We start from the raw sequence: 14,436 nt of genomic DNA, 5'->3' as shown, positions 1-14,436 counted from the left end.
CGCTATCTCTTTCGCCATCTCATTTGGGTTGATGATCATCGGGTCCTGGGGATTTATAAACTCTCAGTCAGATTAATTTCTCCAGTACTTTTTTTTAAAATCAATACTAATTTCTTTTAGGTCCTTAATCTCAAGTTCCCAATACTTCTGGAAGGTTCTTTGTATCTTCCTCCCTGAAGATAGAGAAAAGGTATTTGTTTAGTTTCTCTGCCATTTCTTTATTCCCCATTTCAAATTCTCCTGTCTCTGGCTGTAAGGGACCCACCATCCAAACCCACGACCGCTGCCATCTAGAAGAATAAGGGCAGCAGATATATGGGAACACTGCCACCTGGAGGTTCCGCTCCAAGGCACTGACCATCCTGACTTATAAATGTGTCATTTTTCCTTCACCATTGCTGGGTCAAAATCCTGGGACTCCCTCCTTAACAGCACTGTGGGTGTACCTACATCTCAGGGACCACCACCTTCTCAAGTGCAACTCTATATCTAAAATAACTCATTCTCCAGTTGGTTCCTGAACATGGTATTATAGAAAATCATCTTGTATACATTTCAGGAATTCATTCACAACAGGATAATTAAGGTTATCCAGTCCATATGTAGATTGAGGTCCATCATGATTACTGTATTATCCTTGTTACATGCACCTCGAATTTCCTGGATGGAATTTTACGGTCCCATCGTGGTGGGGCAGGTCAAAATGAGGCGAGACATTCGAAACTTCATTGACTTCAGCAGGACTGGAAGATCCCGCTGATGGGAGGGGCCGTAAAATTCAGCCTGATTTATATTGGGCCCTACATTAACTGTACTAGTTCGTGGCCTACAAACAACAATCAAAGTTTTCTATCCTTTAGTGTTCCTTAGTCCCACCCAAACTGATTCTACATCTTAAACTTCTAATCTAAGGTCCCCTCTCATGAATGTACTGACCCCATCCTTTATTCATAGCACAACCCCACCTCCTTCTTGTCTATCCTTCCTAAATGTTGAATACCCTTGAGCATTCAGTTCTCAACCTTGGCCATCCTGCTACATCTCTGTAATGGCAATTAAGTTATATCTGCCAACAATTCATCCACCTTGCTGCAAATCATAGAATCATAGAAACCCTACAGTGCAGAAGGAGGTCATTCAGCCCATGGAGCCTGCACCGACAACAATCCCACCCCAGCCCTATCCCCACAATCCCACTCATTTCCCCGCTAATCCCTCTAAAATACACATCCTGGGACACCATGGGGAATTTAGCATGACCAATCAACCTAAACCGCACATCTTTGGACTGTGGGAGGAAATTGGAGCACCTGGAGGAAACCCATGCAGACATGGGGAGAATGTGCAAACTCCACACAGACAGTGACCCAAGCCAGGAATTGAACCCGGGTCCCTGGAGCTGTGAGGCAGCAGTGCTAACCAATGTGCCACCATGCCACCCTCAAATGCTGTGTGCATTCAAATTGAGTGCCTTTAATTCTATCCTTATTATTTTCACAACCTTTAGCCTTACCTGCTGGCGCACACTTATTTCTGCCACACTGAGATTATCAAATCTCATATTGCTCCCTTGTTTTCTTGTCCTGTCCTTTCTCTTTAATTCATCACATCTTCACTTACTTGATCCCTCACCTCCACTAAAGTCCTCTCTACCGCTCTGATTTTATAAATCGGCAGAACACTGGGCCCAGCATGGATCAGGTGAAGACTGTTACAGCTCCCACTTTCCCCACTAATGATGCCAGAACCCCATGAATCAAAGTCCATTTTTCCCACACCATTCTTTCAGCCATGCATTTAACTCTCTAATCTTACTTACCATCAGACAATTTGCTCGTGGCTCAGATAATAATCCAGTGATTATTACCTTTGAGGTTCCTCTTTTTAATTTAGCTCCTCCATCTCACGCAGAACCTTTTTTCTTGTCCTACCTATGTCATTGGTACCTACATGGACCCTGAGAAATGGATCCTCTCCTTCCCACTGCTGGTTCCTCTCTAGGCCTGAGTAGATGTCCCAAACAGGACATAGGCAGGCAATGTAGCATCTGGACACTCGCTCTTCCCTGCAGAGAACTGTGTCTGTCACCCTAACTATACTCTTCTCTACATTGCTACATTCCTATTAAGTCCCTCCACTTGAATGGCTTCCTTTACCAACGTTCCATAGTCAGTTCAATCACCCCCACCACAGGCCCCACTTTTGTCCATACATGCTGCAAGAACAACAAAGCTGCATTTGACTGAGTGTGGCAACAAGAAGCCCGAATAAAATTAAGTCAACGAAAAAACTCTCCAATGACTGGAGACATATCTGGCAAAGGTGGTGGTTATGATTGTTGAAACTCGATTATCTCAGCCCCAGGACATCATTGCAGGAGTTCCTCAGGTCACAGTCAAAGTTTCAACCAGCTTCAGATATGACCGTCCCTCCATCATAAGGTCAGAAGTGGGGATCCACATTCATGTTTGCACAACATTCAATTCCATTTGCAACTCCTCAGATAATGAAGCAATCTGTGTCTGCATGTACCAAGACCTGCACAACATTCAAGATTAGGTCAACAAGTGGTTAGTAACAAGCAGGCCACACAAGAGAGCATATAACAATCTCCCCCTGACAAAATTACCTTCACTGAATCCCCATGACCATCAACAGCCTGGGGGCCAGAATTGATCAGAAATTTAACTGGACCAGCTACATACTACTGTTAATGCAGGAGCAGGTCAAAGGCTGGGAGACTAACTCCTGGCTCCCAGAAGCCTGTCCACGATCTACAAATCAGAACTGTGATGGAATACCCCCGCGCCCCCCCACCCCACCCTTGGCTGGACAAGTGCAACTTCAACAAACATCCAAGAAAAAGCACCCTGCTTGATCAGCATGCCTTTCACCATCTTAAACATTCACTCACTCTACCAGTAGTGCACAATGGTAAAGTGTGTACCATATACTAGATGCATTGCAGCACTTAGCAAGTCCCCTTCAGCAGCATCTTCCAAACACACGACCTCCACCACCTGGGTCAAGTGCAGCAAATGCATGGGGACACCAGCACCAAGTTCCCGAAGTTGCACACCATCCTGACTTGGAAAATATATTGCCAAATTAAAAGTATGGAATTCTCTTCCTAACAGCCTTGTGGGTGCAGCTGCAACGCATGGACCTGGAGTGATTCACTATACCTTTCTCAAAATCAATTAGAGACGAGAAATAATTGGTGGTCTTGCCAGTGATGCTCTCATCCCAGGAATGAAGAGAAACAAAAATACATTCCTACATATTGACACTCATATTGTAGTTTACATTTTTCATCTGCTAGCTTATTGATTTTCTCAAGCACAACAGTCTCTTCAGTAGTTGCTTCATTTGCATAGCTATAGTGGCGGCAATGGTTGCTCGCTGCATGTTTACTCATCTTGTTCCATTCACATGAGCCAATCTCCTCATTTCCAGAGTAATAGAGTTGAGGTCCGCTGATCATTTGAAATACTACTTTATGTAACAATCTGAAACTGTACAGCCAATGTGACTCTCAACGTGTCATCAACAAATCCAAGTTGCCTGACTAACTGTTTTGCATTTTCCACAAGGAATGTCACTGGCAGGATTCTTTGTTCTCATTTGAGCAAACCACTTTATCAATGCTTCTTACAGTGGCCAAAAACTAATTGTTCTTCATTGATTTGTCTGAACTTTACCATCAATCTTACATCCAAACTTGAATTTTACCTTCCTTTTCAGCCACAATTAAATCCTATTCAAAGATATGCCATACCTCTGAATAAATGCTATAGTGCATGAATCTCATCAAAATAGTTAACACTGCTACAATTTGCACAACCTTTCCTTTTTCATTTTCCCTTGTTTCTATTCCTCACAACAATTTTGGAACCCAATTAATCAGATCGGTTAATGAAAGACGAGTGCATATTACAGCCTTTTAGCTATTACTGATGAAGTTCCTCCGGCATCCATGAAAAAAATAACGACTCGGAATGTGACATGCCATTGAAGGCACATACTCTAGAACTGCCATTGTTGCTGCAACATATCCATTAGGTAAGTAATAGGTAAATAAAACAACCAAATAAGGCTCTGCTACGTTTTTTTCTTTAAAGCAATAATTAAATTCATGGCAACTTGAGATCAAGGGTCTAATAGGCCCAAAAGCTTTGATATACTGAAACATTCAATATATCAAGTTTGATTTATGGAGACATTACTATATATATAAGCAGATGAGGCTCCCCATTAGCTCAGGGCGAATGCAACACATAGTTCCTTACTGAACAAACCACATTGACCAAGGGCAGTCCTAAATTCAACCTAATGTTCTAGCAGAGCAGTTAAAATACCATAAATAGCTTCTGACTCTAGGCTAGGAACAGAGAAGGAAAACACCATCCTGTTTTCCACTTCTGATCACTACCAGATGCCTTTGCTTGAAACTCCCTATGTCCCCCTATTGGCAAGGAGTCCCTCCTATGGTTCCCTATTTTGAACACCTACTTCCTAAACTTGCACACGGAGAATTGCCCAAGGTTTTCGGAAGCAGCGGATTCCCGTGAAATTATTTACTGTCACCCACAGAAACTAAAAAAAACTTGCTTTAAAAAAATGAACCTCCAGCTTTTAGCTGTATGGCACAACAAGATTTCACATTTTAAAACTTTCACTGCAACAAATGAGTTAAAAAAAACAATGAATTAAACATTATTTCTGCAGGCAACTTATACTTCAAACTACAGAGTGAAATACCCACCTTCTTATTCTTAACCCAACTGGAGAAACACAATTCACAGGTATACTTCATACAGACTTTTACGTAGACGTTCAGTTTTCCCCAGAATCAATCCAAAGTGATTCTTAGCTCCCTAGAGCTTATTCCTTTCTTTTATTTTCTCAAACAGGTAACTTGCAATTTTAGAACTGTCATGAACAGTGAAGTTTTCTTTCTCTGAAGACTCTCCGTCTATCCCTCTCTAGCCGAAGCTGGTAGACTCTTCCAGCCTCATTTTAACTCCCCATGAATTTGGTCTTTTTAATCCAAGCATCGATCAGCTAGATAGTCAACATCTTTTCCCAAAGATAAGGGAGTCTAAAACTAGAGGGCATAGGATTAAGGGGAGAGGTACGAAAGGATCCAGAGTGGCAATTTTTTCACACAGAAGGTGGTGAGTGTCTGGAATGAGCTGTCAGAGGTAGCAGTAGAGGCGAGTACATATTCGTCTTTTAAAAAGCATTAGACAGTTACATGAGTAAGATGGGTATAGAGGGATATGGGCAAGATGGGTATAGAGGGATATGGGCCAAACGCGGGCAATTGGACCAAGTTTAGTGGTTAAAAAAAGGTCAGCATGGACAAGTTGGGCGAAGGGCCTGTTTCCATGCTGTGAACCTCTATGACTCTTTGACAAACTTCTACTCACATTCCTGCACAGCAAACCATAAGAACGTTTTTGGCCTTAGCTCCTCCTTCTTTTCCGGATTCAGTCAGACTGAAAACACTGACACTCAGTAATGTTCTAGGAAAGCCTGTAACCTATTTTTTACAATGGTTTCCTCCACCTTTCCCCATGGTAATGTGAATCACATGGATAATGTATGTAGGTAAAAAGACCAATTTAGCTATCCTTCCAATCCCAACTCTCTTTCATCTTGGAACCAAATAGACAATTTAAAGTACAGCTGTTTATAACCAGTCAATCTCAACACTTTTCTGGGATGTTGAAGATTCTCAGTCTAACACAAAGTTGCTGCCACTGTCTCCAAGCACTTCCATCCCAATAAAGGAAGCTAAGCCTTCTTTTGACCTCTAACAATCACAACCCAAGATCATCAAGCAAACTTTAGAACAGGTCACATGATCCCCCTTCAAATTTACCTTAAATTTTCCAAAACATAGTCAAACAAACCTCATAATAGTAACAATATCAGCATTAGTGCACAGCTACTAATCTTTGATCTCTTTAAATGGGCCTTAAATACAGCTTAGACTGATAAGATAAAAAAAACTCCCTCCCTTCGTAAATGGCACATTTTGTAAAGTAAATTGACTCGGAGACATTCCGAATCCAGGTCCTAATTGGCATTAATCCACAAAACTTCGCAAAATTTTTTACGAAGTTTCATTAAGTGAGGCCACAAGACAAATGGAAAACGGAAATGGGAAATGCTTCAGTTCGGAATGTTCCTGTCTTTTGGGTTTGGGGTTCAATTACATTGTTGGGACAGCAAACAAAGAACTTTGCTCCACGTCCATCATGTGCTATTCGCAGATTCAGTGTCGTACTGTTGACACTGGGTGTCAAACTTGGAAAGATTCCATTCCTGTGCACTGACTTCTTTCACCTTGGTTGAGGGCAAACATTCAGAGACATTCTGTAAATAAACGGGCGCAACTAAAATAGATGAAATAGCACAAGAATTATGGGGAAAAATAAACATGAATAGCTGAATGAAAACTGAGCCGAAACAGGTGCAGAGAATTTCAAACAAGCATAACAGTTAAGTCATTTAAATTTTGAAGACAGAGCTAAAAGAATTTTGCAATGTGGAACAAGATGAAGTGATCACTGCTGTGAATTTCATATGTAATGGAGTTTGTTTTTCGACTCTTTGCAATTTGTTCCCATGTAATGGCTTTTGTTTTTGACAATTTGTTCAACATGTTGCTGAAATTGCACTAGAATCTTGAAAACCCTGGTCTTGGACCACAAGCCAAAATGTTGATGTTTTCAAGTGCAATTCCCACAAACCTATCGTTAGGCAACTCCATTTTGCTTATTATAACAACAGTACATGTGTTGTAATTATTGGACTGTATTCTCAACTTTTCTCCCCGTATAAACTAATTATTTACAATCGAAACTAGATCAGAATGTAAAAAAGTCTCATCAGCCTGTGCTACACATCATCTCCATCCAAGAGGATGAACTTGACCCAAGTCAAAAAAGTAATATTCAAGCAATAATGATCCCAAAATTTTCCAAACTTCTTAGCAACCTTTCCATTTTCAATCTCATTCAGGGACATTCGCCTCTGGAACATTCAGTAGCAAATGAACACTGAAGATTCAGGTGCCTCACGTTTGGGATCAAAGGCCAATACAGCTGGTTGCTGTGGGGGAGCCCATGCATGGGTCCTGGCTTTACGGTGGTTGGTCATAAACCCGACCTTTGGAAAAATAAGGTGTGCAATATAGAAGTCAAATTAGGGAGAATGATGCAAGTACATGCATTGGTCCCTCTCAAAAAATTGCATTTCTAAATATACGTTGAAAAATAATCAAATCATATCCCACACAGTCAATCTTTGTTGAGTAAACAGTATACTCAGCTATTTGTACTTAATTTCAGTCAATAAAATTACATAAAGCATTATAGGGTACATTCGTGGACAATCAGCCATGTCAGTGACAATGAAATGAAGGACCTACTCTATAACAACAAAAGTTTAGTGTTTGTACAGTGTCTTTAACATAGTAATCCCATCGCAAGGTGCTTCTCAGGAGCAATTCCAGAGAAAGTATAACACCAAGCCACGTGGATAAGTTTTAGGACAAGTGACCAAACGTATGGTCAAACAGGGAGATCTTGCTGGCCAATCAGATGGCTTCCTCACTATTTTGGCCATTCAGTCCATAACGACATGAACTTGATGTCTGTTCGGATCATCTTAATGCCCTGTGCAGTGCTTCTGAATAGTTCTGTACTCAAGCTCCAAGCTGCACACCAAATATTCAAATGCAGATTGACATATAGGGAAAGAAAATGTGGAACTGGATCAAATCCAGTCCAAGGACTACAATGTAGGTTCCTAAAAGGTAGATTTGTGGGTTGACACTGAAGCATAAGCAATAGTTTTCAGGAGATACAAGTGAACGAGTGAAGCCAAATTTAACTGCTACATCTAATTATTGCTCTTTGATATGCATTAAGACATGAATTACATATAATGCTACTGTTAACATCTGTCTTTTTTGGGTTACATATTCTTGTGTTCTTCGGCCTTTTTAAAAAAGGGATAAATTAATAAAAGTGACAACTTAAACAGTTTAATCAGAGTCCTGATAAAACTAATAACTCACTAACCCTGAAAAACAGATGAGAGAACAATCATGCACAATAGTAAACACTCTACTTTGCAAAGTGATTTATATAAACACAGTACATTCCATCACATAAAAGTTCTCCAGAAATACTTACTGACTGTAGTAGAATCTTGGGATTCTACTGACTTCGCAAGTGATTGGTTATGCAACCATTATTTCAATATAAAACAAAGAACACTACACAGCAGACAATGCTATTAAGCTGCTCACTGAGTCTTCTATACCTACATGCTGAAAACTCTTTAAAGAACAGTACTACAGGGATAAGTACTGTTAATGTAAAGTACTTACCCTCTTACACATCCCAGAGCATTTCATTTTTAACATACTTCTAAGACTGGATAATAATTGGTAGTCAAAGGACATCTCCATAAAACCCAACTGACTAATGCTTCACTGAAGTGAAACAGACCAGTGCCAGTAATGTCAGGTAGGAGATCCACCTGGAGTATGTTCACTAGTCATAGATTAGTCTGTTTACAGCACTGCATTGGTGACTAGTGAATGTACTCCACGAGGATCCTCCTGTCAGCAAAGTGTACCCGTGCATTGAAATGTCAGTCAGCAGAGCTCTACAGAGAAGCCCTCAGACTATGGATCAGTCAGTGGCACGGCTTTTTATAATGTTCTGGGACTCGGCAGAGTGCAAGTGTCTCTCTCTCTGCGGCATTATTTTCCTTTAAAAGGAGCAGTGTGCGGTTTTTTTTGGGGGGGGGGGTGGTAGGGGGTTGCTGATGTCAGTAGAATCAGTAAAAATGAGAGGGAGAAAAAAAAATTGGCTGTTTCTACAGAATTGTGCGGCTAAGGAATTCTGAGCAAAGAATTACAATGGGCTAAATGTTTATGAAGCTAAAACAGTGAACAACTGTTGAGGCCTATTCTAGAAGTAGGGGTTCAATGCAATGACGGGGGGAGGAGAGGGATCCGGGTTTGTCTATCATACACTTGAAGTTACCCTGTGCCCAGCAGCAGAATGAATGAGCTGGGGAGCAGGGCGATGTTTGAGCTCCTTCACCCCGCGGCCCACTGAATTTATGGATACATTCCGGGATACAAAAGTATCCCTTTCTGAGCTTGCGCGCGACTGCCTCTCTCGTCACGTGGGAGACAACAAGAGGCAAACGCAACTTTCTATTTTGTTTGCACGACTCGAACCAGAAAGAGAGAAATGCCTCCTGACGAGAGAGACTTACTGAACTCCCCCCTCTCCTCTCTCTCTCCTCTGGGGAAGCTGGATCCCCGGCAGCCTTGTCCTGCTGTCCCGAGTGAGAAAGTTTCCCCTGGCAGCTGCCCTGGCCACGCGCACCCCGCTCATTAATTCGGACCCCCTCTCAGGTGTGTGTGTGTGTGTCACGGTGCACTCACCCTCTATTCGCCTCACACTGAGAGAGAACAGCAATATTAACCCCTCTCACTTCTTCAACTTCCGTCCGAAACTTGCGTTTGCGCAGATTAATCCCCCCCAACTAACTGTTAGTTGCATTTTTGTTTCGTTTCAGCGTGTTTACCCAGACTTCTTTCCAGAACTTTGGTGCCAATTTTTTTTGTAATTGAAAGCTCGGTGTTGCTATCAGTCATGATAACATGTTCTTTTGAGAACTCTAAAATCACTTGTTTCCCTATCAGGCAGGTTAGGCTGCAAAGGCAGTAAGAGGCAGCCAGTCTTATCTCATTGTTTTCCGAGTAAGTGCCTTATTGTTATTGTTTTAAAAATATTGAAGTGTTGAAATATGTACACCAAGAGTTAATTTCTGAAAATACACTAGTTGGTACCTAAATGAGAGTGTTTCTTTATTCATAGCATCAGAGAATCCCAACAGTGCAGAAGGAGGCCATTCGGCCCATCAAGTCTGCACTGATTCTAACAGAGCATTTGCTCAGCCCCTATTCCCCTAATCCATACATCCTGGGACATTAAGTGGCAATTTAGCATAACCAACCTGCACATCTTTGGACTGGGAGGAAACAAGAGCATCTGGAGAAAACCCACGCAGACATAGAGAATGTATAAAGTCCACACAGACAGTCACCCAAGGCCAGATTGAACCTCGGTCCCTGGCACTGAGGCTAACCACGTTGTATTTCTAATTTCCACTATCTGAAGTTTTCATGTTCCAGCAAAACTGTTTCATCCAAAGGTTCTGTAAGGTAGAATTTGGAGACCCATCCCTGCAAATATTGCAATTGTTTGTTGTGCCTCAAAGGATTGTAACATTACATTTTTTTTCTTCCTTTATCCATCTACTTCAGAGGAGAAAAGTCACTTGGTTTGGACAGGATGTAAGAGGCAGAGGTTCTTTCTGCTGGTTGGGGAATCTAAAGCATGGGCACAGTTTCAGGATAATGGAACAATCACTTAGGGCTAAGATACGGATACATTTCTTCACTCAAAGCATTGCGTATCTTTGAATCTTACTCCAGGGGGTTGTGGATGCTCCATTGCTGATTATATCTGGAATATACAGATCTTTGGTCTCAGGAAATCAAGGGATATATATGGAGGGCAGGTGGGAAAGTTGAATTTCAAGACCAGCCATGATCATATAGAATGGCAGAGCTAGCTCGACAGGCTGTATGGCCTACTCTTGCTTCTATATTTTGGGCGGAATTTTCCCCTCCCGCCTGCAGGCAGGACACGGACCATGCAAAGGTCCACTGACCTCGGGTGGGATTTTCCGGTCTTGGGGTGAACGTGGTTGGAAAATCCCACCCTTTGTGTTCTTTGTGTAAGGATGGAATTTGTTGGAGACTCTGGCCACAATCTTCCAGTCCTCCTTGGATATGAGGGTGGTTCCAGAGAACTGGAGGGTTTGCAATTATTACATCCTGTTTATGAAAGTAGCAAAGGATAAATCTGCAATAATGGGTCAATCAGCCTAACCTTTAGGGGCAATAATCTGTGACTAATTAATTGGCATTGGGAAAAGTATGGACCAGTAAATGAAAGTCAGCTTGGATTTGTTAAAAACAAAATATGTTTGACTACTTAATCAAGATCTTTGAAGGAATGGAGAGGATTGTCAAGGGTTGCATGGTTAATGTTTTGGCTATGAACTTCCAAAGGGCATTTGATGAGATATCACGTAATTTATTTGTTGGCCAAAGTAAAGCCTCTGGGCTAAAGCCGGCGGTGGTTAAGGAAAGAGTGCAAAAAATAGTGGTGAAAGGTTGTTTTTCAGACTGGAGGAAGGTATATAGTGGTGTTCCCCAGAAGTTCAGTCTTAGAACAACTGCTGTTTTTAAAGTATTTTTAATGATCTGGGCTTGGGTATATAGAATGTAATTTCAAAGTTTGCAGATGATATGAAATTCAAATGCAGTAAACAGTGAAGAGGATAACAACAGACCTCAGGAGGACATACATAGACCTGGGCAGTGAAATAAGTAAGAAGTCTCACAACATCAGGTTAAAGCCCAACAAATTGATTTGGTAGCACAAGCCACTAGCTTTTGTCTGTGTGGAGTTTGCACATTCTCCTCGTGTCTGCGTGGGTTTCCTCCGGGTGCTCTGGTTTCCTCCCACAGTCCAAAGATGTGTGGGTTAGGTTGATTGGCCATGCTAAAAATTGCCCTTAGTGTCCTGAGATGCATAGGTTAGAGGGATTAGTTGGGTAAATGTGTAGGGATATGGGAGTAGGGCCTGGGTGGGATTGAGGTCGGTGCAGACTCGATGGTCCGAATGGCCTCTTTCTGTACTGTAGGGTTTCTATGATCTTCTATGATCTTTTGGAGCACTGCTCCTTCATCAGGTAAGTGGGAGTTCTGTTCACAAACCTGTTTGTGAACAGAACTCCCACTTACCTGATGAAGGAGCAGCGCTCCAAAAGCTAGTGGCTTGTGCTACCAAATAAACCTGTTGGACTTTAATCTGGTGCTGTGAGACATCTTACTCTGTTTACCCCAGTCCAACACCGGCATCTCCACATCAGTGAAATAAGTGTCAGGGAATTACCATCTCCAACAAGCAAATATCTAATGATCCGCCTTGACATTCAACAATGTTACCACCACTGAATCCTCTACCATTAACATTTTCGGAGGTCACCATTGACCAGAAACTTAACTGGACTAGCCACAAAAATACTGTGGCTACAAGAACAGGCCAGAGGCCAAGTATTGCGTGGTGAGTGACTCACCACTGACTTCTCAAACCCTTACCGCTATCTACAAAACGCAAATCAGGAATGTGATGGAAAACTTCCACTTACCTGAATGAGTGCAACTCCAAAAACTCTCAAGTGGAACTCACTTCCTATCAGCACTGTGGGAGTACCTTCAACACTTAGCCTGCAGCAGTTCAAGATGCAACTAACCATGACCACCTTTAGGACAGTTAATGACAGGCACTAAATGCAGGCCTTACTGGTGGCACCTGTGAATGATTCCCATGAATGAGTAAAAAAAGAAAGTTCATGCAGAGAAATATGAAATGAGCCACCTTGGAGGAAGAATGCAGAGAAACAATACAAACTAATGGTACAATTTTAAAAGGGGCATCTGGAGGTACATTGCACAAATCTTTGAGGCTAGTAGGACAAACTAAGAAGGCTAGTATAAAAATATTTGGGATTATTAGCTTCATTAATAGAGGGCTGAGTACAAAATTGAGGAGTGTATGGTAAAACTGATGAAACATTAATCAGGCCTCAGCTGGAGAATTGAACTCAACTCAGTGCAACCCATTTTAGGAAGGATCTCAAGAATTAGAGGGAATGCAGAAATTATTTTCTAAAATGGTACTAAAGATGAGGGAGAAGCTTGGGTTATTCTCCTTAGACCAGGGAAGGTTAAGAGTAAATTTGATCGAGATGTTCATAGTCATGACGGTCTTTAATAAATAGAAGAAACTGTTTCCAGTTGCAGCAAGATCAATAACCATGGGACACAGATTTAAAATAAAGAACATAAGAACTAGGAGCAGGAGTAGGCCATCTGGCCCCTCGCACCTGCTCCGCCATTCAATAAGATCATGGCCGATCTTTTTTTGGACTCAGTTCCACTTACCCACCCGCTCACCATAACCCTTAATTCCTTTACTGTTCAAAAACTTATCTATCCTTGCCTTAAAAACATTCAATGAGGTAGCCTCAACTGCTTCACTGGGCAGGGAATTCCACAGATTCACAACACTTTGTGTGAAGAAGTTCCTCCTCAACTCAATCCTAAATCTGCTTCCCCTTATTTTGAGGCTATGCCCCCTCGTTCTAGTTTCACCCGCCAGTGGAAACAACTTCCCTGCTTCTATCTTATCTATTCCCTTCATAATCTTATATGTTTCTATAAGATCTCCCCTCATTCTTCTGAATTCTAATGAGTATAGCCCCAGTCTATTCAGTCTCTCCTCATAAGCCAACCCTCTCAACTCCGGAATCAATCTAGTGAATCTCCTCTGCACCCCCTCCAGTGCCAGTATATCCTTTCTCAAGTAAGGAGACCAAACCTGTACACAGTACTCCAGGTGTGGCCTCACCAGCACCTTATACAACTGCAACATAATCTCACTGTTTTTAAACTCCATCCCTCTAGCAATGAAGGACAAAATTCCATTTGCCTTCTTAATTACCGCTGCACCTGCAAACCAACTCCTTGAGATTCCTGCACAAGGACACCCAGGTCCCTCTGCACAGCAGCATGCTGCAATTTTTTACCATTTAAATAATAGTCCATTTTGCTGTTATTCCTACCAAAATGGATGACCTCTCATTTACCAACATTGTACTCCATCTGCCAGACCCTCGCCCACTCACTTAGATTATCTATATCCCTTTGCAGACTTTCAGCATCCTCTGCACACTTTGCTCTTCCACCCATCTTAGTGTCATCTGCGAATTTTGACACACTACACTTGGTCCCCAACTCCAAATTATCTATGTAAATCGTAAACAATTGCAGTCATAACACTGATCCCTGAGGCACACCACTGGTCACTGATTGCCAACCAGAAAATCACCCATTTACCCCCACTCTTTCTATTAGTTAACCAATCCTCTATCCATGCTAATACATTACCCATAACACTGTGCACCTGGGCGGCACGGTAGCACAGTGGTTAGCACTGCTGCTTCACAGCTCCAGGGTCCCGGGTTCGATTCCCGGCTCAGGTCACTGTCTGTGTGGAGTTTGCACATTCTCCTCGTGTCTGTGTGGGTTTCCTCCGGGTGCTCCGGTTTCCTCCCACAGTCCAAAGATGTGTGGGTTAGGTTGATTGGCCAGGTTAAAAAAATTGCCCCTTAGAGTCCTGGGATGCGTAGGTTAGAGGGATTAGCGGGTAAAATATGTGGGGGTATGGCCTGGGTGGGATTGTGGTCGGTGCAGACTCG

General features: G+C 42.1%; 1 protein-coding gene across 6 annotated transcripts in view; it reads right to left on the bottom strand.

Annotated features, from left to right (window-relative positions):
• Positions 1 to 9,569, bottom strand: part of LOC144500475 (methylated-DNA--protein-cysteine methyltransferase-like) — a 422,956-nt gene extending 413,387 nt beyond the window's left edge. For 2 of the 6 annotated variants that reach the window (XM_078223457.1, XM_078223453.1), the window contains exon 1: positions 9,482 to 9,569. Coding sequence is in view for 1 of the 6 variants with exons in the window: in XM_078223452.1 (XP_078079578.1) it covers positions 9,310 to 9,431 (122 nt within the window). In the remaining 5 variants the exon portion in view is untranslated. Of the gene's footprint in view, positions 1 to 9,071; positions 9,170 to 9,309; positions 9,456 to 9,481 lie in introns of those variants that run through there. The other 4 variants (XM_078223455.1, XM_078223452.1, XM_078223454.1 and 1 more) reach the window with 4 other exon arrangements.
• Between the last annotated feature and the right edge of the window lie 4,867 nt (positions 9,570 to 14,436).

This window comes from Mustelus asterias, chromosome 11 (assembly GCF_964213995.1).
Source record: "Mustelus asterias chromosome 11, sMusAst1.hap1.1, whole genome shotgun sequence".
Classification (NCBI taxonomy): domain Eukaryota; kingdom Metazoa; phylum Chordata; class Chondrichthyes; order Carcharhiniformes; family Triakidae; genus Mustelus; species Mustelus asterias.
The sequence above is the reverse complement of the archived record's forward strand: the minus strand, read 5'-3'. Positions and strand labels throughout refer to the sequence as shown.